A 24,859-nucleotide genomic window follows, 5' to 3' on the forward strand; every position below is an offset into this window, starting at 1 on the left:
AGACGGCAGTGCGAGTTGGGTGGACAAGAGACCGGCCGGCAGTGCAAGTTGGGTGGCTGAGAGACCAGCAGTGCGAGTTGAAAGGCCGGGAGACTGGCAGTATGAGTCAGGTGGTCAAGGGGGAAACTGGAACCATGAGTCGGGCAGGCGAGGGGGGGGGGGGGAGACCAGCAGTCCAAGTCAGCGGATGAGGGAGGGGAGACGGTAGCAAGATTGGAAGCAGGTGGGGGTGGATATAACAATACAATTCAGATGGGTTTAAATCCGGATTTCCAAAATCCAAAATTCGGAACACACTGGATTGTGTTCCTGTATTAAGCAGAATGGAAGGCAATAAATTGGCAAATTGCAAAACTTCAGTCACATTAGCAAAGAATTAAACTTGATATTGTCCTTAAAAAAGCAAATTTATATCCCTTATTCCACAAAAATGATTTTGCTGGAATAAATTATTTTCTTTTAAGAATTTCAATACTCACATCTGTATTAAAAAAAATACTCTGTTGTTCTGAATCACTAAAGGATTTTGTGATTCTCTTGTTTTTTGAACAGCCATTCTAAAATAATTTCACTATCTTGGCAACGTAAACATTTAATCAAGACAGAGCGAGGTGGTTGTCCCAGATAGGGTACTTTTTCCTTTGAGCTCTATGTTTTCTAAAGAGCTCCAAACTATTTGGAAAATTCTCTGGTCCCAAAATTTCAGACAGCCAATTTTGAAAAAAATTCACTGGATTTCACTTCAAAATCTTCATGCAAACCAACAATTTTCACATTATTTCTTCCTCTCTGATTTTCCAACGTAGCAACTTTCTGTAATAAATTTTTCTGAACTTCCCATGCTGTAAAAGAAAAGTAAAAGAAATGGTATAAAAGAGACTGTGTCTACATTCTTTCACCCCATATGACATCCCTGGAAATTTTCTTCATATATTTGAATTTTAATTTTATTAACAGATTTATTACATTTTGCCACATCTATTTTCAGTACAGTTATTTCTTCTTTAATCCCAACTTATTTGTAAAATCATCTTTAACCTCAGCAAAAATTGCATCCATTTTCTGACTAATTAAGACAATTTTTACAAAATTTTTTATCAAAAACCTATGGGACCAGAGGTTTTGGGGTAACATAATAAGTTCCACACATGCACATTGTCTCTGCTGCTATCTCCTTAGTTTTTTCCATGCTCCCTGAGAAGGTGGTGCTGGAGCATGGATGTTCTCCCATGAAGCCTTTGACGGTCTGGGCTGGAGAGGAACTAGGATCAGAGGCCCTGATTCTTCCAGCAAAGCTACTTAAGTTGCAGCCTTTCTTTTGTAGTTTGAGTTATGAATTTATTTTTAGCCATCTTCTGAGACTTCTAAGAAGTTTATAAAACCACTTAAACATTAAAAAAAAAGTTTAAAAGTCGGGCACTAATTAATTCTGCCAGAAGAGGAGTTTTTTTCATCTTCTCCCAACAGCATCATCTCACACCCCAGCCAACTTCTTGATAGAATTTTTTTTTCTTAAATGGAAGTTTAAAGTTCCAATTTATTGTCATAATACATGCATAACATTACACAACCCTGTGATTCTTTTTCCTGTGGGAAAAAAAAAATCTAATTATTAGTCACTAAACTACTCAAGGAGGAGGTTTTGCCAACTTTACAAATACAGAAAAATAAATATTAAGTAATAAATAATGAGCAAAGTAAGAAATGTCTATTTTTCAAAATTTTTGATAAATGAAGATTTTGGAGAATTTGATTTCAGATGATTGGAGTTGAAGGGCTCGAGGCTGAAACATCATTAATATATCTTTTGATGCTACGCGACTGGCTGTGTTCCTCTGGCATTTGTTTTTTTCCCCTACTGGAGAATTTCATTTATGGTTATTGGATCTATGGTAATTGTACGTTTGCTATCTATTCCTCCATTGCGTAACTGTTTCTGAAGCAGACTGTTTTGGTTCATAAATTCAGAATGGTTTTGAATGAGAACTTGAAATTAATTGGGAATTTTGTATAAAATTATGTTTCCTAGGTAAGATGCAGATATTTGAGGGGATGAGTGGGAATTCACTGTATTATTCCATTGCAGCATAACTCTTTTCTCGAATTGGTAAATATTTCTGTATATTTTTAGGTTTATGAATGACCAAGAACATTCTGTGAAATACAGCAGAGATTGAATCAGCAGGTAGTGGAAAATATGCCAGTACCTCCGCCACCCCCACCTCCACCTGTTGCACCCCCTGCCCCCCCATCATTTAATCAGGTAAGGAAAAATCATCATCTGTGGCAGTTTTGGGGATCATTAGTATTTTGTAGAATTATACAACAGAGAACCTGAGTTGCCAACTATAAGCCTCAACCTTGTTCTCCCTCATAGTTATTTACCCTTTCAATGCAACCTAAGCCATCTTTAGTTCTACAGAGTTCATCTTGTTTCTGGATAAGTATATTTTTTAAATTCACCGTTTCTAGATGATTGTCAAAAATTGCTGATAAGCTCATTTTGGAAGCAGAAAACGTAAGCTATTCTACCACTCATTTTGCTTTTACAAACTTGAGAAAGGCTGTTTTTGCATGTCTGACGCTATCATCTTGAAGTTTTTTTCCCACCCTCTTTGGAATTACTATCATTTCATATAGCAGAAAGAGTTGTGCACTGTATTTTAGGGTGTGACCTAATTGAGACTCAAAACTTTTTTAGAATAACAAAACTGTTTGTCATGGACTCCAAGAATTATATTTTCAGTAAAATTATATTGTAGCTACATTTTTTACCTATTTGATGGCCTTATTAAACTGTTGTTTTAAATAATTTGCAACTTGTATTTCTCCCTCCATTTCATTTTTTTAAAGTAATACGGCTCAGTTATTTACTATTTCTTTGGCTTGGCTTCGCGGACGAAGATTTATGGAGGGGGTAAAAGTCCACGTCAGCTGCAGGCTCGTTTGTGGCTGACAAGTCCGATGCGGGACAGGCAGACACGGTTGCAGCACTAATTTACTGGTGCGTTTCGGCCTGTGTGTGTTTACTCCTGCCGCGGCCAGATTGGGAGGTAGATCCACCTCAGGAAGATGCGGCGGCAATGGTGAGCCGTCCCCTCCGGCCTCGGAGGCAAATGAACCCAGCTTAGCGCCGACATTAGCAACTTCAGGGGTTTTTATGAGACACTAAAGGCTGTGTACGGCCCCTCACCCCAAGTCCAAAGCCCTCTGCCAAGCTCAGATGGCGAAGTCCTCCTCAACGACAAGATCTCCATCCTCAATCGATGGTCAGAACACTTCCAATCCCTTTTCAATGCCAACCACTCAGTCCAAGAATCCGCCCTGCTCCAGCTCCCTCAACAGCCCTTGAGTCTAGAGCTGGATGAGGTCCTCACGTGGGAAGAGACATATAAGGCAAATGAACAACTGAAAGTGGCAAAGCAGCAGGTATGGATGGAATTCCCCCCAGAGGTCTGGAAGGCTGGTGGTAAAACTCTGCATGTCAAACTGCATGAGTTTTTCATGCTCTGCTGAGACCAAGGAAAGCTGCCTCAGGACCTTCGTGATGCCATCATCATCATCCTGTACAAAAACAAAGGCGAGAAATCAGACTGCTCAAACTACAGGGAATCACGCTGCTCTCCATTGCAGTCAAAATCTTTGCTAGGATTCTCCTTAATAGACTAATACCTAGTGTCGCCGAAAATGTCCTCCCAGAATCACGGTGTGGCTTTCGCGCAAATAGAGGAACTACTGACGTGGTCTTTGCCCTCAAACAGCTCCAAGAAAAGTGCAGAGAACAAAACAAAGGACTCTACATCACTTTTGTTGACCTCACCAAATCCTTCGACATCGTGAGCAGGAAAGGGCTTTGGCAAATACTAGAGTGCATCGGGTGTCCCCCAAAGTTCCTCAACATGGTTATCCAACTGCATGAAAACCAACAAGATCGGGTCAGATACAGCAATGAGCTCTCCGAACCCTTCTCTATTGACAACGGCGTGAAGCAAGGCTGCGTCCTCGCACCAACCCTGTTTTCTATCTTCTTCAGCATGATGCTGAAACAAGCTATGAAAGACCTCAACAATGAAGACGCTGTTTACATCCGGTACCGCATGGATGGCAGTCTCTTCAATCTGAGGAGCCTGCAAGCTCACACCAAGACACAAGAGAAACTTGTCCGTGAACTACTCTTTGCAGACGATGCCGCTTTAGTTACCCATTCAGAGCCAACTCTCCAGCGCATGACGTCCCATTTTGTGGAAACTGCCAAAATGTTTGGCCTGGAAGTCAGCCTGAAGAAAACTGAGGTCCTCCATCAGCCAGCTCCCCACCATGACTACCAACCCCCCCACATCTCCATCAGGTACACAGAACTCAAAACGGTCAACCAGTTTATCTACCTCGGCTGCACCATTTCATCTGATGCAAGGATCAACAACAAGATAGAGAACAGACTTGCCAAGGCAAATAGCGCATTTGGAAGACTACACCAAAGAGTCTGGAAAAACAACCACCTGAAGAAACACACAAAGATCAGTGTGTACAGAGCTGTTGTCATACTCACGCTTCTGTTCGGCATGAATCATGGGTCCTCTACTAGCATCACCTACGACTCCTAGAACGCTTCCATCAGCGCTGTCTCCGCTCCATCCTCAACATTCATTGGAATGACTTCATCAGCAACATTGAAGTACTCAAGCTGGCAGAGTCCGCAAGCATCGAATCCATGCTGCTGAAGACCCAACTGCGCTGGGTGGGTCATGTCTCCAGAATGGAGGACCATTGCCTTCCCAAGATTGTGTTATATGGCGAGTTCTCCACTGGCCATCGAGACAGAGTTGCACCAAAGAAGAGGTACAAGGACTGCTTAAAGAAATCTATTGGTGCCTTCCACATTGAGCATTGCCAGTGGGCTGATATCGCCTCCAACCGTGCATCTTGGCACCTCACAGTTCGGTGGGCAGCAACCTTCTTTGAAGAAGACCACAGAGCCCACCTCACTGAAAATAGACAAAGGAGGAAAAACCCAAACCCAACCCCAACCAACCAATTTTCCCTTGCAACCACTGCACCCATGCCTGCCTGTCCCGCATCGGACTTGTCAGTCATCAACGAGCCTGCATCACACGTGGACATACCCCTCCATAAATCTTCGTCCGCGAAGCCAAGCCAAAGAAAGAAAGAATTTACTGGTTTTAAGATGTAATTTGTAACTTTTTAAAATATTTTGTCCCAGTGAAAGTAGTTAAGTAATGAGCAAAAGTGTTCTCCACATTGGTCTAGAACAGTGGTTTCAAACTACCCCCCTAAACTCATATTCCTCCTTAAGAAAATTTCTATCCCATTGGTGCTCTGTGATTAGAAAGGATTGCTTAAGATGGTATGCGGGTGGGAAGGGAAAGTTAACCATCACTGCTCTAGATCCAATTTTTACTGAAATATTTTGCTTGAGAAAAATTGACATTGGCCTATTTCCTTTAGAGTTATGACACTGTGTACATAACAATTCAATTAGGTACTGAGCCCACTGGAATTATTGTGGATAAGACAAAATAATCAGGTGTTATTTTTAGAGTGGATCAAAAAACTTTACTCTTTTAAAATCCAGAATCACACTCTCGACGTGTGTTGACATTATTGTGCACTGATATCACATGGCTTGTTGTTGCCGTCTGGGAGTTGTTGTGACCCCATAGCGCCGCTACACGACGCCCACTCCCCCGAACTGGCAGAAAGGCGTCTTTTAGGTGATTGACCTCAGTGACGACCTGTTGGCTGGTGCAGTGGGGAAGGCTTGACCTTATGAGCTAGATTAAGCCTGTCAATAATGAAAAACTGTGGCTTCTCTCTAATATCCAAAATGCAGGTCGACCCATTTTGTCTGAGTATCCTATAAGGTTCTTTGTAGGGCGTCTGTGAAAGTTGACGGTGTTCCCATGGATGAAGACATATTCCCAGTTTTTGATGTCTTCACACAAAGAAAGAGTGTTCTCCATGTGTCAATAGTGGTATAGCGGTCAATCATCCTACAGTCTCCCTAGCCTGCTCAACAGTTCCTTAAAACTGGAGTTGGAATGGTAGGGGACAAACTCCCCTGGAAGCACCTCTAATAGTGCGCTGCACATGAGCTCCAAAGATAAAGCCTGGAGGTCCTTTGGATTATTATAATGCCCATTAATACTCAGGGCAGCTCTTAATCCCAGTTCAGGCCCTCTAACTGAACTGTCAAGGCTGACTTAAAATGTTGATGAAACCTTTCCAACATTCCATTGTGTGGAGATGATAGGCATTTGTATGATGAATTATTGTACCGAGTAAGTGAGACAAGGCTGTCCATGGTGTGGAAGTAAATTGTGGTCCTCATTCTGAAATAATTTGCATCAGTAAACCAAAATGAGATACCAGGAAATCCTGAGGGCATGTCTGTAGTAGCATTTACAATAGCCATGGCCTTGGGCCATCAGATAAACCTGTCTATTACTGTTAAAAGATAACTGTATCCTCTTGATACAGGAAACGGACAAGCAATGTCCATGTAGACATGAGCAAAATGCCGAGTAATTGCTGGGAAGGACTACAGTGATCCCTTAGTGCCGCTGAACTTTCTCTTTTTGGCAGGCAATGCAGGACCTCGCCATTAGAGTAAGTTCTTTTTTTAAGACCATGCCACACAAATGTGTCTGAACCCATATGAAAGGTTGAACTAATCAAGGATGTGAGAGATCATAAACATCAATTTCCAAAATGTCGGAAATTCTCAGCATGGGTGTCCCGATGATATATCACAGAGGAGTAGTTTTTCATTGTCCAAACTGGACATCTTTCAATTACAGGTTCATGACTGCAGTCCAATAAACATCATCTCATGGTCATGAGCTTTAACCCCAGTCAAAGCTGTTCAGTCAATACATTGATCTACAGATGAAACCTCAAGTGGAGCAGAGTGGGAAACTGCATCAGCTACTACATTGTCTTTTCCAGAAATATGTAGTAATTTTGTAATTGCTATTGTTGTCGAGCTGAACAGGGCTTTGCACCCTTGGAAAGTGCAAATAATAAGGGCTTGTGGTCAGTGTACATAGTAAAATCTGTGCTCTCCAAAAAATAAAGTAAGTGTCGAATGGACAAGTAAATGGCCAAAAGCTCCTTATCAAAAGCTCTTCTACTTCATGAAGATGGCGGCTGAAGAACGCTAATGGTTTCCATTGCCTGTTGACATATTGATGAAGCGCACCTCCTATGGCCATACTGGAACTGTCTTGAAAAATCAGTGGCTGCATTTAAATCAGGGTAGCTGAGCATAGTGGCATGGTTCAGCAACTCTTTCATTTTCAAGAGGTGTTCTTTCCTTCTTCAGTCCAATAGATAGTTTTGGAGTTTCCGGACAGTAAATCGAAAAGAGGCTTCTTGATATGAGCTGCTCCTGGAAGAAACCGACGGTAAAATTTACCATTCCCAAGAATTTCTGCAGGCTTTTAACCACAGCAGGCATTGAGTACTTGGTAATGGCCTTGACTTTGGATGGCAGTGGAGTCACACCTTCCTGAGTAATCCCATGCCCCAAGAAATCAATCATTCCTTGTCCAAAATACATTTATCCAGATTGAGGGTCAGTCCAAACATATAAAGATGAATAACAAATGTAAGAAGATGTTCCAAATGTTCTTCCTTAGTCCCACTGGCCACTAAATGTCATTGAGGTAAATGAAGACATTGGTCATAAAACGTCCTAAAGTATTCATCACCCGTTGAAATGATTGAGGGGCATTTTTTAAACCAAATGGCGTTCATAAAAATTGGAACAACCCAAACGGGATAATTATTGCTGTTTTTGGAATGTCTTCTGGCTGTACTAGTACTTGGTGATAGACACACACCAAGTCTATTTTGGAGAAGATCTTCGCTCCATGCAAATTAGCCAAGATATCTTGAATATGAGGTATGGTGAGATGATGGTGTTGTTAAGTTGCCAGTAATCTCCAGAAGGTCATCTTGTGTTTTGGAACCATAAGTCTGTTGGGTCTATTGGACCCAGGGACTATTGGACCTTCAAATTATGCCTATTTTCTCCATCTTGGCAAAATCTTCTTAAGCCAAGCACAGCTTTTCTGGAGGCAAGTGGCACACTTTTGCATGAATAGGTGGGCCCTTAGTACAAATGCGGTAACACCAAGCTTTGCAGTGGAGGCAGAAAATTGTACAGTTGTAATCTCAGAGAAATATTCCAGTAGCTTGGAGAATTCATCTACTGGTTTAACTAATGTTTGAAGGTGCAGATCAGGGTTATAGGCATCTGCCAGAGGAACGGTCTGAAAATAGTTCCATGTGTTAGTCGACACCCTTTTAAGTCGACAACGAATGAATAAGCCTGAAGAATATCTGCTCCCAACAAAGGTTGGGATACTGCTGCTTTGATGAATGGGCAAGTGGCATTTGCACCTTGAAAGTTGCTTTGAGACCCTGATGCTTTCATTTGCTGCAGCACTGCCATCTGTACAGACATCATCTTCCTGCTGCCAAAAGTTGGAATGTTGGAACTGTTAACTGCTCACAGTTGAAGTTCTGGGGTAGGATGGCTTGTGTGGGTGGAAATACACTAAATTCTGAACCCATGTCCAGCTGATATTTTCACTGGGGAAACTGGTCCCATACATACAGTAGGCTTGCAAGTTTCTCGCCAAACGTTACAGTCCATACTGGCGGTTGGACTGTGCATTTCCCACAAACTGGGTGGAAGGCACTTGCAGGCATTTACACCCCAACACCTCCCCAAGATGAGGTGGCAACAGGGTGATTGCTTGTCTTGGGATGTTGCCTGTTTGTAGGGAGTGATGTGCTAAGGGCACTAGAGTGTGACATGGGGTCAATATCGGAGGGGTTGGATGTTCTGATTTGTCTTCCCTTGCTGTGATTTTTAAGCCAACGATAGAATATCTGCAGCTACAGCCCTTGGGATAACACTTGGATATCAAGAGCCTAACATCATTTGGTATTCGCTCTAAAAAGAGCTCCTTGAATAAAATATTGGGCATTTTGCCAGCTGTCAGGAATAGCATTTCGTCCATTAGTTCAAAAGGGGGCAGCCTCCAAACCCATCAAAATGTACTAGTTTGGCTGCCCTCTCTCTATTGACACGTAATTTATAGGATGCCCTTAAAAGAGTGACCCACAGTTGTCAGGAGTGTATGTTACCACTGGAGCCTCCAATCAACTGAATGGCTCACAAGACTCTTGTGTCTTGAAGTCAAGCTTGTGCAAATTTCTATAAATAGCTCACTCCATTATTTTTTGGAAAAAAGGTAAAGAGAGTTCGGGTGTGGTATGGTGAAATTTTGTCTGTCATTGATTCTCTGAGTAAATTCAAAGTGGGAGCTAGATTCCTCAGCTATGTGCACAGCCCAAACATTTTGGGCTCAGTTACAACGTACTTTGGCGATGAGGATGAATAAATATATGACAGCTCAATGCTGTCCTCAAACAACAGCAAGAGAGGTTTGAAATGATACAATGGACTAGCTGGCAGCAAAAATATCTGTTGGAGCTTCAATCATTAAGGAAGGTGAGCCTGCAGTTGAAACAAATTTTGCAGATACATTATGAACTCTCTCACTGACTTTAATTATGATTCGGAGTCGTGCACTTTTGGAACTTGGTACAAAAAGTATGAAGACTTGTTTTCAGTAGACATTTCCAAGTTCAGTGAGGCGTGGAAGATTAGGCTGTTGTTGAGGAAGTTAGGCACTCGAGAACACAAGCGCTACATAAACCTTATTCTGCCAAAACTTCGCCAGGAGCTCAGCTTCAGGGAAACACATGATGTAAAGGCAGAAATATTCAATGAACAAACATCACTGTTCAATTTTTGTATCATTGTTTAAAAACGACAAAGAGAAATACCAAAGAACATTTTAAACTTTGTACTCTGACTGAAGACAAGTTCAAGTGTCTAGTCTTTGTAGTGGGAATGGAGTTGCAACAGAATGCAGATCTCAGATTGCATTTGCTGGGGAAGATTGAGCAGGAGTCTGACATGACCCTTCGAAAATTAACCACCAAATGCCAATGCTTAATTAACTTAAAACATGGTGGAAGCAGCACATCCATCTTCAAGCGGTGTCCAGACAGTCGTCATAAGACCACGCTAGACCAAATAAGTGTGGATTTCCCAGCCAAATTACCTAGCACCTGTTGGAACTGCAATGAGTGGCATTATGCTCGTGACTGTCTGTACAGATGGCAGTGCTGCAGCAAATGAAAGCATCAGGGTCTCAAAGCAACTTTCAAGGTGGCAAATGCCAAATTCAGGAAATATTCGAAAGTGCACATTAATGGCATCCCAGTGAGCCTTCAAAAATTGTTATCAAAGAAAATATAGAAACAGATTGGTCACCCAGAGGTGACTCCAACTGAAAACATTCTTGTTAAATTGCAGTCATTCTTGTTGAATTACAGGATCAGTCCAAACCCACAAACTCCTGGTGGCATGGATAAAAACAAAGAGCATTTTGGGATGGACAGCATGTGCTAATTCTGAGTAAATATCGGGAAGGTTCTCTATCATGTGCAGGATGGACTAGACAGATGCCAGACGACATTCGGCTGCATCTGCTGAAGAGGACTTCTCTGACCCCAGTAAGGTAGCAGCCCGGGCAGATGTCCTCTGGTGAGCTAAGCAGGAGAACAAGGCATCACTCAGCCAGATCTCCAAGCCAGAGCCCAGACATCAGCAAGATTTCCCCAAGGGCAAGCCCAAAGAAACCCAATCATCGTGGTGCCTCTATCATCAGCATTGGGGGCCTAAAGCCCGCAAGTGCCGCCAGCTCTGCGATTACTATGGAAACAGCCAGCCCAACCGCCATTGATGGCTGCAACGATTGGCCACGTGTCCGGATGGTTTGGAATTAGATAGAGCGCATTGTGCTTTAAGAAAGAACCCCTTTCCAGATCAACCTCTGAGAGCAGTATTAATTAGATGTCTTAGATATCAGGATCGGGAAATTATTTTACTTGCAGCAATTCAGCAGGCTTGTATGACTCAGAGACTGATGATGGTACAGGGTAATAAGGTGTTTTTTTTTAAATGCAGATTTAAGTCAAGAGCTTATTCAGAGGTGTAAGGAGTTTAACCCAGCTATGGCAGTGTTGTGGAAGAATGGGTATAGATCTGCTTTTCGATATCTAGAGATATTGAAGGTTTTCTATGGGCAATTTCAAACACAATTTTTTCAAAAGGCGCAAGATGCATTAACTTTTGCTAATTCCTTACCATATTCCAAGTTGACTCAAGACCTTTCTACAAAGCTTTGGTGAGCATAGTTAAATCTGGAAATAGAAACTGAACAATTGATAGATTTTGAGGTGGATCCTCAAACTACATCTGAGTCATGAATTGACTATATATTTTATTACTGTGAAGTCTGATTGGGGGGAGGAAGTTGACCCAGCTGTTTCAGCACCTGGATTAACCGCACCTGGTTAATAGAGGAGGGTACTGCATTAGCAGTTTTCTTTTGAGGGGGAATTATCTTTTTTTTAGTTTAGGTTCTAGTTTTTTAGGGTTTTTTTAATATATATATTTAAAAGGAGTTTGGAGCCTTTATTTTGATATTGTATTTTTGGAGTGTGCCTGAACTGTTGTAGTCATTATATCTAATTTGAATTTGGAAACTTCACTTTTCTCTTATGGCATCTTTCTTTCTTCTTTTCTTCCCGTTGTTTTTGGTTTTTCTTTGTGCCATTTTCTCCACACCTTTATTTTTTATTTGTTGTGATTTGTGTGTCTGGGCTTTGCATTTTCTTCACTTTTTTCCTTCTTTTCTGGAGAGGGCTGGTATTCTCCTACCGGCAACTACTCCATCAAGTGACTCCTCTGTCTGCCGTGCCTAGGTGCACCAAACGGAAGGTACGGGTGTTGAGCAACATCCTACCCCTCACATCCCCAGCAGGCCATAAGCCCTTCGGAAGTCAGCCCCCAACAGCGCGGTACCCACCAAGGCCAGGACAAACCTCCAAGTGAACTTCTCTTACATCTGTATATGTTCCCTATGAGTGCCAAAGGTATGGTGGAGTGTAGAGCCATTAGCAACCTGCATGGTTGGACCGGGGGTTCGAGTTCGTGTTTCCGGCGCTGTGGGGGGAAGGACATTCAGTGTTAATTAGGTACTGGTGGCCTGTGGATCTATCTTGGATGTAGAGGAGGCTGTTCATGTGGCCAATCGTCACAGCCATCAATGGCGGTTGGCCTGGCTGTTTCCATAGTAATCGCAGAGCTGGCGGCACTTGCGGGCTTTAGGCCCCGAATGCTGATGATAGAGGCACCACGATGATTGGGTTTCTTTGGGCTTGCTCTTGGGGAAATCTTGCTGATGTCTGGGCTCTGGCTTGGAGATCTGGCTGAGTGATGCGTTGTTCTCCTGCTTAGCTCACCAGAGGGCATCTGCCTGGGGTGCTACCTTACTGGGGTCAGAGAAGTCCTCTTCAGACAGATGCAGCCGAATGTCCTCTGGCATCTGTTCTAGAAAGATCTGTCTGAAGAGGAAGCACAGCTTGTGATCCTCTGCCAGGGCCTGCATCTCGTTCATGAGGACTGCAGTCCCCCTACCAATGTAGATGTAAGAGTCTGGATGCACACTGCTGGGGTGAGAGGCCAAACTTCCCCAGGAGCAGATTCTTGAGGGCTGTGTACTTTTCAGTCGCTGGTAGCCAATTGATGATATCGTCCATCCTCGCCGCCGTGTCCTGATCGAGGGCGCCCACGACATGGAAAAACTTGGTGTATCAGCCGTGATGTTGTGGAAGTAGAAATGTGCCTCCGTTTGGCCGAACTACATCCGTGGGCGATGTGGCCGAAAAGGGAGAAGTTTGAGGGCTACCCTGTTAACCTCTGACGTGTCCATCGTTGGTTGGGTCCAAAAGGCTGTATGACCGGTTGGGGTCATCAATGTGGCGCTCTGAGGAGCTGAAGGAAATCACAGCTACATACCGATGGTCATTAATGACTGTTTTTATTCATATTCAGCACGCCCTTTTAAGGGCAGCATGAGCTCAGTCACCTGGTACATTGTAACGTCATAATCACTGCATAGGGTGCGTGCTGGGAGGGATGCTAGAGTCAGAGAGAAACCTGATGATGCCATTTCCCCACGATTGACCCACCACATGGCAATACAAGTGTGGCCGGTTCGTCATTAGGGTGTGCACCTCCACAATATAAATGGAGACCAGATTTTTAAAAGACTTAAAATGTGCCTGTATTTTAACATATATTGGAAATTTTGTAGAAGAGAGATTATATGATTAGATTTAAGAGTAAATTTACTGGTCAGACTCCTATGTATAGAAATAGGATTATACAACTTGTTATATAGAAGGAAAATTGGGTAAAGATAAAGATGTGTTATTAATGTGAGATATAGTTTAATTTACATCAGTTATATTTGACGCTGGAAAAGTTGAAAAGATATTGCTTTATGGATTCATATTTATGTTTTTGTATTCTGTTTGGACATGTGAAAAGGTGGAAAGTTTTTGGGTGAAAATGGAGAATTTTTTGAACATTTGTATATCATTCTGCTATTTATCCTTTAGTAGGTCTCATAATGGATTTAAAAGAGGGATTAAAATTGGATAAATTTCAAATTGTATTTCTTTGCTACTTTCTAGCTGTGGCAAGAAAATATATAGCGATAACATGGAAGGATAGTGTAGAGATAAGTATTCAAAGATGGCATAATGAATTGAAATCATGAATTTATTTAGAAAAAATAACATATAATTTACATAATAATTATTCTTTTTTCTACTAAATGTGAGAACTATATTTAAAATATATGGGTCTTAGTATATATTAATTATTTTTATACATGTAACAAAGAGGCACTTACCTATTTATGTAAAAGGCTCTGTTATTAGGTAGAGATAGAAGTAGGTTCATTTTTTTTTAGTGAGGTGGTTGGGTGGGGGGAGGGATAGTATATATTAATTTACTAATTTATTACTTTGTATTTTATTAATGAAGAATTGTAATAGGGATTGATTTATTATATATATTCTTGTATCATATATTATAAATAAAGTTTTTAAAAAAAGGAGTGGATGTTATCACTGGAGCCATCAATCAATTGAATGGCTCACAAGACTGTCATGTGACTTGAACTTGAAGTCAAACTTGTGTAAATTTCTATAAATAGCCCACTCTATTTTTTTTTAAAAGTACAAGAGTGGTTTGATGAAACATCGTCTGTCATTAATTCTCCGAGTGGGAGTTAGATTCCTCAGCTATATGTGCAGCCCAAGCATTTTGGGCACAGTTACAACAATATACATGTAATGAAAGTGCTTTTAAAACATCATATTTGCTAGTATGTGGTGGATTCTCTATCTAGGAAGTAGCTGACCCCCTTAGCAAGAGCCTGGTTAAAGGCAATGACAAGATGGTAATAATGAGTGGTATCCAATTTGACTTTGCAAAGGTGAAATTGTGCTTTAGCCTGTTGGAAACACAGGTCTGGCTTAGCTATCCAGAAAGGTGGTGGCTTCAGAGCAATAGCTGCAGAATCCATGCTTGTCCAAAACTACATCTTTGGACTCAGCGGGGTCAATTGTGGCCACTGGAGTGGACACATCGAAATAACTACACAAGGTGTTTTTAGAGTGAATCGAATGGATTTACTTTGTATCACCTGCTCGACACATGCTGACATCATCATAAATGTCACATGGCTAGTTCAATGCCTATTGGGAGTTGTAGTGCTGCCATAGTGTTGTTACAGTATGATTAAAACAGTTTTTTAAACTTTTTCTTTCCACTCATATACCACCTTGAGCATCCCTTACTAATCACAGAGCACTTATAGGGATGAGATTGTTTAAGGTGGAATGTGAAGTTAGGGGGCAATTTGAATATCACTGCTACCTCTCTTATTCTGAAACCTTTACCCCTATTTTATGCGTTCTATCTTGAAGCCAGCTCCTATCCATTCTGCTGCTCAATTTTGGCTTCATTCTGACTTTAATCTTACTGGGATCATCTTTCGATTTACACTTGTTAAGAGGGTGTGTGGTAGTCAATGGATTGTTTGTAGGGAAATTGAATCATCTGTGTGAGAACAGGGCAGCATAAGTAAGAAATTACAAAGTAAAACAATGGAATATTTGTACATATGCAATCTGATGCAACTTGTCATGGAATGTAAAGCAACATTATAATAGTTTTAGTTGCTTTTGATATATTTTAACAGGCGAATGCAGTAACACCAAAATTGAGCCGAGAGGATCACCATAATCGAGGGGCACTTTTATCTGATATCACAAAAGGAGCCAAACTACGAAAAGTGACCAATGCAAATGACAGAAGTGCTCCAAATCTTGAAAGTAAGTAGCAAATGTAAACAGTAATGTTAGAAGCTTCTCTAGCAATTCCTCCCAAACCACCTCAAAATACTCTGTCACACATTTTAAAAATAAATTTGATAGATACATGGATGGGAGGGTTATGGAATGGGTCCATGTCAGTGGGCCTAACAGAATTATGTTTTCAGCACAGACTAGAAGGCCTGAATGGGTTGTTTTCTGTGCTGCAGTGTTCTGTCACAACCTCACCTTTACAGCTGACTGAAATCCTATAGCATTACTGTTTGATTTATGAAGGCCAAGATGCCAAAAGCTTTATTCACAACCCTGTCTACCCTTGATGCCACTTTCAGGGAATTAAGTACCTGAATTTGCAGATCCCTGTGTTTCTCCATATTCCTCAGTCCCTTACCGTTTTCTGTGTATGTCCTACTAAAATGCCACACCTCACGCTTTTTTACATTAAATTCCATCTTCCATTTTCTGTTCCATTTTTTCATTTGGTCCAGATCCCTCTGCAATTTTTGAAACCTTCCTTGCTGTTCACAACACCTCCAACCTTAGTGTCATAAACAAACTTGCTGATCTAATTTACCACATTATCATCCAGATTATTGATATAGACAACACACAACAATGGTCGCTGCACTGATGCCTGAGGCATACCACTAACCACATGCTTCCAGTCTGAGAAGCAATCATCCACTACCATGCTCTGCCTTCTCCCATTCAGCCAATTTTGAATCCAGTTTACAACCTCTCTATGGATACCTAGTGTCTGAACCTTCTGAACTAGAATCCTCTGTGGGTCCTTGTCAAAGGCCTTACTAAAGTCCATGTGGACAACATCCAAAGCCTTTTCTTCATGTACTTTCTTGGTAACATTCTCAAAACTATAAGATTCATTAAACACAACGTACCATGTACAAAGCAATTCAGCCCTTGGCTGTTCAAATACATGTACATCCGATCTCTCAGAACACCCTGCAATAATGTTCCAACTACTGACGTCACCTTCACTGCCTGTTGTTTAAGCAATGGAACAACATGAGCTATCTTCCAATCCTTTGGCACCTCAACCATGGATAAGGATGTTTTAAATATTTCTTCCAGGGTCCCTGCAATTTATATACTTGTCTCCCTCAGGGTCAAAGGGAATATCATGTCAGGCATGTGGGTTTTATCTACCTTTATTTGCTGTAAGAATGCAGCACATCCTCCTCTTTAACCTCTATATGTTCCATGACACTACTGCTTTTTCCCTTCTTTCCTTATACACTGCCAGTTTTTTGAGTAAATACTGATGCAAAATAAACTGTTTATGATCTCCCCCATAAACGATCACTGAACTTCTAAGGGACTAATTTTGTCCTTTGCTATCCTTTTACTTTTAACAAATTTGTAGAAATCCTTTGGGTTACCTTCACATAATCTGCCAAAGGAACCTCATGTCTTTTTGCTTACCTAATTTTCTCAAGTATTATTACAATTTCTACACTCTTCTAGTAACTCATTTGCTCCTTATTTCCTATACCTGCTATACACCTCTCTCTTGTTCTAAACCAGTTCACCAATATTCCTTAAAAACCAAGGCTCCTGAAGCCTATTAAATTTGCCTTTAATCCTGACAAAAAACATGCAAACTCTAAACTCTCAAAATTTCACCTTTGAAAGCTTTCCACTTACTGAACACATCCTTGCAAGAAAAAATCCTTTCTCATTTCCACAAAATTGGTCTTTGTCTTTGTCCAATTAGAATCTCACCTCGAGGACCAGCCAATCCTTATCCATAATTAACTTGAAACTAATGACATTATGGTCACTGGACCCAAAATGTTCACCAACACATACTTCTGTCACCTGACCTGTCTGGTTCCCTAGTAGGAGATCAAGTATTGCACCCTTCCCTGTTGGTACCTCATTATATTGATTTAGAAAACTTTCCTGAACACATTTAACAAACTTCCAAGCCATCCAGCCCTCTTACAGTCTGAAGTCCCAGTCAATATGTATAAAGTTAAAATCTCAACTGTCGCAACTTTCTCTTACATAGGTATGCCATCTTTCTACAGATTTGCTCCTCCAATTCTGACTATTGGGCAGGCTATAATACAATCCTATCCGTGTGGTCATAGTGTTCTCATTCCACAACTCTACCTATATGGTCTTTGGGCTGACCTGTGTAAGTACAGCTGTGATATTTTCCCTGACTAGTAATGCCACTCCTTCCCCTTTCATCTCTCCCCCTCTATCACGTCTGAACCAATGGAATCCCAAAACATTGAGCTGCTGTTCCTGCAATTCAGTTTCATTAATAGAAATAATATCATAATCCCACATGCAATCCACACCCTAAGATCATATGCCTTTCTGACAATACTCCTTGCATTGAAATAAATACACCTGAGAAAATTTCTACCACTTACAAACATTTCATTTCTGTCTATATATGCAGGCCTCACATGTCCTTTATTCTTCAGATGCAAGCTTTCCTATCAGAGCATGTCCAACCTTCCCTGGAAGAGAGCATAATGATCTAAAAACCTGAAGCCCTCCATCTACACCATGTCTCTAGTCATGTGTTGAGCTGCATTATCCTCCTGTTTCTAAACTCAAAAGTACACGGTTCAGGTAGAAATCCTGAGATCATTACCCTGGAGGTTCTCTCCTTTAGCCTTGCTCCTAACTCCCTGAATTCTCTTTTCAGGACCACCTCACACTTCCTAGCGACTTCATTGGTCTCTACATGGACCGCCTGAGAATGCTGTGAACTTGATCTGTTCACTGAAAAGTCCAACTGTACAATTATAGTTGATTGTGCTTTCACATTTAGGACGTGAGAGAATATTTAAAATATTGAAACTTTATCCTTCCTTGTGAGGACAGTCTGAGGTGAAAGATTAAAAGTACCATACTAGAAATGTGATGTGTAACAGCAAAGTGCATCAACTTTATTGAATTTTTTTCTGTAATGTACTTTGGCACTGACTCTGATTCAGTTTGTCAATTTAAAATTTTTGTTGGTAATTTATGCTTGAACTCAGTTTTCACACTTGGAGGCAGGATGGATAGCACACTGATGACCCAGGTTCGAGTCAACATTGACTGTAAGGAAATTTTGCATGGGTATCTTTCAAGTGTGTGGGGTTGGTAAGTTGGTCGCATGGGTATTTGGACTATGTGAGAACTTAGACCAGAGGTCTCATGCCTTCCTGTATCTCTAAATTAAAAATTAATTTCATATTCTCACATACCAGTGAATTCATGAAATGGTGAATTTCCATTTTGTTTATTTAATAATGCCTTTCTATAGATCTTAAAGGAGGCAGAGGAGGTGGTGGACACAATTCAGGATCTGTATCTGGTGGGCCCGTTCCAATGGGTGGTTTGTTCCAAGGTGGAGTCCCTAAGCTTCGCCCAGTAGGTCACAGAGACAATTCAGGTAATTTTTGGCAACTTTTTATTTAGGTTAATCCCCAACTGTGTATGAACTTTTAAGTGTTGTAGAAATAGAAACGTCCAGTACAATAGGGGCAATAGGAATAATGCTGTTTATGGCCCACAAGTCCTGCACATTGGTGTATTGCAAGGACTTAAGTACCCCTTGCTCCAGCAGGTAGTCTATAATGAGTACTATGGCCTTCTCTGTTTTTGGAGCCAACTGGTACTGCCTGACAAAGGGCAATTACATATTCTCCCGTTTTGGTCTTTTGCAGAAGTTGCCTATATAAGTCTTGTGGAGTGCCCATAAGTGGGTGGCCATTATGTCTAGTGCCACTGGCCTTGTGCAATCAGATGGCATGGGGGGCTGCTGCCATTGACACTCAGCTGTGGGATCCTCCAGCAGGTCTATTCTGCCTTCTTCTGGTCTATACCACTGCATACTACCGACACAACCAATTACTGGGCTGGATTGTAATTGTTTAATCATTAACTCCATCTGTTTGGCTTGAAAAGGGGGACCTATTGCAAGTGTTAATTAAGGCACAGTTTCCTCTGAACAGTACAGCTGCCACTGCTCAAAGGAAAGGCGTACTGGGATACCGAGTCCCATTGGTTCGTAATAGAGGTAGAATTCGGGGAGTATTTTCATCTTCTGACCCTTGTAAACAGACACCCTTTCCTGATAATCGGGGTCATCTTGCAATGCAGTCGTTTGTGCTGCACTACCTGCAGCAGGACCCGCACGGCTTCCACTGGAGGTGATGTTATCATGTTGCTCAGTTCTTGCTGTATATAATGTATTAGCCCAGTGAAGAGGATTACCAAACAGCTGCCAGTACAGTATGAGCTTGGCTTTGTTTTCGGGGGTATGAAGCAGCGAGGCTAACTGGGGTGCACACTTGGGGAGATGGAGCAGTGAAACTAGCTGGGGCACACATGATGATGGTATGTCCATAAACATTCCTTGTGGATGCAATAGATGGTAGCTCCCAATTTGCATAGTGCTTGTCTTCCCAGCAAGGGCTGATGGGTAGTTTTAGAAATTATCACAGCTTCCTCTATGCTGCTGTCTCTCAGTGATAGAGGTTCTGTTAACGGGATTCTGGCCACCCCACAATTATTACCTTGTTTATGGCTTAAAGGTAAACTCAAGGACTGGAGTACAGCTGTCAGGGTAGTTCCAGAGTCTACCAAGCCTTGTAAATGAGTATCTCCTATTCTTAACGTTACCATAGGTTGTGTCTCAGAGTCTTGCAAAAGTGACGTAACCGCCCCCTGTACTGTTACTTCTCCTGGGCACCCCCAATCCACGGGAAATGGCTGATTGTAGGCAAAGGAAGGAACCTCCTTGTTGCTAGCACTTGTTGTTCCGGAAGATTCTTCAGGAAAGGTACTCCTACATTCCCTTGCCCACTGTCCCTTCTTTCCCCACTTGCGGCATATGTCTCTGGACTTATTGCTCTTGTACTTTCTGTTATTTCCTTGACCAGTGCCGGAAATTTAGCCCTGTTTGGATAGCTGCATTTTTTGGTGGATTGGGGTTATCCTGGGACCCAACAAAGATTCCCTCTCAATCCATGTTTATCAGTGTCGTAGCTAACTGAGACTGCCAATTTAGATTGCACCTCTTAAAAGCCTGGGCTTGATGGGGAAGCATACAATTGAGAAGGGTTTGGATGGCTGGTGCCCTATTCCCTTCCAGCAGGACCCCTGCATATTCTTCCTAGATGGTTTTGAATCTTGCTATAAAATCAGGAAGGCTCTCATCTTTTCATTGCAGGCATCGTAACCTCCCTTGTCCCCTTGGCGTTGGGCCGCTCTCATGATGGCTTCATTCCCCCTCCCCCCCCCAACCCCCCCCCCGTGCTTCAATCAGTGTGTGCGAGTTTCATTATCCTGTATTGTCTTATCACGGCACCAATCACCATTCATTCCTGGCAGAACCAGCACCGTATCTTGAAGATCAGTCTAATACCTGCCATATGCACATTTTTAAAGGGCTCTTAGATTACCCAGGAGGGGATTATAAATGTTGCATATTTGCACTAGTCAATGTAGAAAAGCAGCTGGCCGCTTTATGGGGTTTGGTGCCTCTGTTACCATAGCCCTAGCCTCGGCTGGAGTCTATGGTTTTAAAATAGGAACGTTTCCTATCATGATTTTTGGGGTTTGTTGAGCATTTGAAGGAGAGTCATCTCTTTGCTCAAGGTCTGCAAAGGTGGTATCCTCTGCAGAAGCACCACCCATTGCTACTTCAGGTCCCTGTTGACCCTCCCTAACTCCTCCTGTGTTTGCCTGTTGCTCTGCATCTTGGTTCCACCACCAGGCAGTAACTATCTCTATTAGTTCATCAACCGTTCCATCAAGATCATTTCAGGACCTGTCTTTTAGCAGCTAATACCACTTGGGGTATCTGGGGTTTCAGAGGTTCCATTTGGGGTATTTGGAGATTCAGAGGTACCAGAGTGGGGAATTACATAGGGTGGAAGATCAACCAGGGTGCTGTGAAAGGGGCAATCTTCTCCAATGTCTTTTCAATATTCTTTTGTTTTAGGGGCTGATGTCTTTTAGCCACTTGCATCCATTTCTCAAAGCAACCCATCATGTACTCAAATTCCCGTTTAGGGACCCCATCCCCATGAGCTACCGCGTTCCACCAGGTTTGTATTAATGGAATCTTAAAAAATCCCCCATATAGCCAGTCTCCCTGTGACCAGCCATACAGATCACTGCTAAAAGTATCTGAATCTCCAGTTTCTTTTATTACAGTGTGCGCTAGCAATCCCGGAGAGACCAGCGGGTCTCCTATCTTATGTCAAATGATTTTTACCATCTTTATTCATTTCTCGGTCATCTTATTGGTCTTCAGGTCCCTTGGTGCTTTTTTCATGTTAGCAGGAGCAACTTTTGCTGCTCGACTGTGGTTCTTGTCCTTTCTGCCGGAGCAGCTTGTGCTGTTTGACTGCTGGCATTTCCCATTGCTCTGTAGAAAAAGCAGAGTTATGCTGTGCATTTCAACAATAAAGCAATTCTAGCACTCACTGGTGTAAAGGAATTCTGCAACAGGTTCCTCTGTCGTCTTCGTCCTTCGGTAGCTACCCTTTAAATTTAGTCCCCCTTACAGCTAGGACTCGTTATCATCTACCCTCCTTTTAGAGTGGCCAGATTCTCCAAACTTGGAAAATCTTTTGTTTCTTTTCCTTGGGTTCTTTCGGGATACTGTAAGGCCATACACCTCGTTATTCCTTTTCAACTTGAAAGGGAGGGAAAAGTCCTGTAAGTATCCCATCCTAATTACCATCTGTTGTGGTAATTGAAACTTAAACACAGAGGAATTACTGCTTAGGAAGCCTTTATTTTAAAAGCCTGGTACTAATTCTGAATTCAGCTCAACCTTGTGAAGCGGTATTGACTCTACCTCACCTCCAACATCTTTAATCAAAGTTGTCTCCCCGTTTTAGTCCTTTGATCCACAGATAAAACACTTTCTAACATCGATAACTGAGTAGCCCCAGTATCTCTAAAAAATTTAATTGGAACCTGTGTTTCTCCCTCCTTTATTGATACAAAGCCCTCTGACACAAAAGGTTTGAAAACATTCAAGATCTCCTTACCAGGTTTGGCACCTCTGATCTCCTTAAATTCCACTGTTTGAATACATGCTTCTGGTAAAACCTCTTTTTTTTTTCTTTTCGTTTTCAACACTAGACAATTCGTAATCACAAGACCAGGTTTCTTACAAAAATGACATACAAATGCAGAAGTTCTGTCCTTTGTAAAACAGGGTCAGAGTGGGACTTCAGTGAGTTTTGTTACAAGATCAAACCAGCAAGCACAAAGAAGGCATATCACATAGGGGTGAAGATGAACAATTACTTTATTAACAAAAATTCATCTTCAAACTTTAATTCAAAATCCCCCCCCTTTTATAACAATGCCTGCTAGTTACTATGCAAATTTCTATAACAGTGTAAAACTACTAAATTCCCCAGCCAAAAAATTATGAAATTAAAGTCTAAGCTACACTTCCAACCAGCCCACAAAAAAAAAACTTAAACACAAAACACACAAGACTCACAAAACTTTGATCTCAACAAATGCAAAGATCATAAACAAAATCAGTTTGTTTGGTAAACTGAACCCAAAAGATCTTTGAGAGAGAGAGAGAGAGACATAGAAACATAGAAAATAGGTGTAGGAGTCAGCCATTTGGCCCTTCAGGCCTACGCCACCATTCATTTTGATCATGGCTGATCATCCACTCAAAACCCTGCTCCAGCACTCTTTCCATACCCCCTGATTCCCCCTAGTCACAAGTACTAAATCTAACTCTCTCTTAAATGTAGCTATGGAACTGGCCTCAATCATTTCCTGTGGCAGATAATTCCATAAATTCATCACCCTCTGAGTGAAAAAATTCTTCCTTATCTCAGTCCTAAAGGACTCCCCCTTTATCCTTAACTGTGACCCCTAGTTCTAGACTTGCACAACATTGGGAACAATCTTCCTGCATCTAGCCTGTAAAATCCCTTAAAAATTTTGAATGTTTCTATTAAATCTCCTCTTAATTGTCTAAACTCCAGTGAATACAAGCCCAGTCGTTCTAGCCTTTCTTCATTTGCAAGTCCTGCCATCCCTGGTATCAATCTAGTAAACTCCATGGTCTCTCCATGGCAATGATGTCCTTCCTCAGATAAGGAGACCAGAACTGAACACAATACTCCAGATGAGGTCTCACCTGGAGCCCTATACAACTGCATCAATACCTCTCTGCTCCTGAACTCGAATCCTCTTGATATTAACACCAACATACCATTCGCCTTTTTTACTGCTTGCTGCACCTGCCCGCCCACTTTTAATGACTGATGCACAGCGTCACCCAGGTCTCTTTGCATCTCCCCTTTTCCTAATTGGATACCATTAAGATAGTACTCAGCCCTCCCATTCTTTCCTCCAAAGTGGATAACCACATTATATTGCATCTGCCATGCATTTGCCCACTCACCCAACCTGTCCAAGTCACCCTGCACACTCTTAACAGTCTCTACACAGCTTAGCAGAGAGAGGAACAGTGGCTTGGTCCGGATCCTTCTGGCTGCCTACGGAATGTTCATCCTTTTTAAAATGCCCAACATTCTAAACTGTGCCCCAGACAATTAATCTGCATGGACCTCCTTCCACTCCACAGCACCCCCAGTGGTGTTCTATCATCCAAGTCCGGAAATTTTTAGTTCATTTTGTGCACATGTTCAGTCTGTATCCCACTCTCTCAGCAGTTCACTTTTACCTTGGCTCTCTAAGGCAAACTGTTACTTTTTAACATAAAACCACACCACACATAGGCTAATACACAACATAGAACTCTGTAACAGTTTAAAAACAGGGTCAAAATTTGACTCCAATGGGTTTAAAACTAGGTGAGAATGGGATTCCTGTTGGTTTAAAAGAGGGTCAGAATGAAATTCCAGTGAGTTCAAAACAGTCATAATGGGACTCCAGTAGGTTTAAAACTGATGTCAGAATGGGACTGCAATGAGTTTAAAAACAGGGTCAGAAATGGACTCCATGAGTTTAAAACAGAGAATGGGACTCCAGTGGATTTAAAACAGGGTCAGAGTGGGACTCAAGGGAGTTAAAAAACAGGATCAGAATGGGATTCCTGTTGGTGTAAAAACAGGTTTGAATTGGACTCCATTGGGTTTAAAACATGTCAGAATGGTACTCCAGTGGGTTTAAAACAGGGTCAGAATGGGACACTAAAAGTGAAGATCCAAAAAGCCTAGCTAGCAGAAATTGATACATTTATAATCAGAAAACATGTAATAACAGGAACATAAAATAAAGCTCTTTACAAATTGTGCCAGAAATCCATCAACTTGAAGGTCATTAAAACTTATCAAAACAGAGAAAGAAAACCAAAAGATACGTGAGAAAAATTCAGTACTCCCTGTTAGGCAATCCTACCTAGCTCATCCATCTTCTAGCGTCACAGCACTGACTGAGGAGCCAGGGCGAGGGTTTAGAATACCAATTTGCCATTTGTTCTGGGAAAACAGTAAAATTATGTGTGAAACTTAAT

General features: G+C 41.7%; 1 protein-coding gene and 1 long non-coding RNA gene across 9 annotated transcripts in view; one reads left to right on the forward strand and one right to left on the reverse strand.

The window, feature by feature from the left end:
* Positions 1–24,859, forward strand: part of LOC138750121 (WAS/WASL-interacting protein family member 2-like) — a 114,232-nt gene that overhangs the window by 60,685 nt on the left and 28,688 nt on the right. For 3 of the 7 annotated variants that reach the window (XM_069912255.1, XM_069912256.1, XM_069912257.1), the window contains exons 2-4: positions 2,132–2,263; positions 15,225–15,357; positions 18,650–18,778. In XM_069912255.1, coding sequence (XP_069768356.1) covers positions 2,198–2,263; positions 15,225–15,357; positions 18,650–18,778 — 328 coding nt within the window. In that variant the 5' untranslated portion in view covers positions 2,132–2,197. Of the gene's footprint in view, positions 1–2,131; positions 2,264–13,115; positions 13,165–15,224; positions 15,358–18,649; positions 18,779–24,859 lie in introns of those variants that run through there. The other 4 variants (XM_069912253.1, XM_069912254.1, XM_069912259.1 and 1 more) reach the window with 3 other exon arrangements.
* LOC138750123 (uncharacterized) lies at positions 624–24,826 on the reverse strand. Of its 2 annotated transcripts, none has more exons than XR_011349082.1 (4): positions 24,745–24,826; positions 22,395–22,484; positions 21,611–21,763; positions 624–842 (listed from the first exon to the last, which is right to left on the reverse strand). It is a non-coding gene; the product is annotated as an uncharacterized lncRNA (long non-coding RNA). The 2 variants fall into 2 exon arrangements; XR_011349081.1 differs by lacking the exon at positions 24,745–24,826 and adding an exon at positions 23,786–23,863.

Source organism: Narcine bancroftii, assembly GCF_036971445.1.
Source record: "Narcine bancroftii isolate sNarBan1 chromosome 12 unlocalized genomic scaffold, sNarBan1.hap1 SUPER_12_unloc_1, whole genome shotgun sequence".
Lineage (NCBI taxonomy): Eukaryota > Metazoa > Chordata > Chondrichthyes > Torpediniformes > Narcinidae > Narcine > Narcine bancroftii.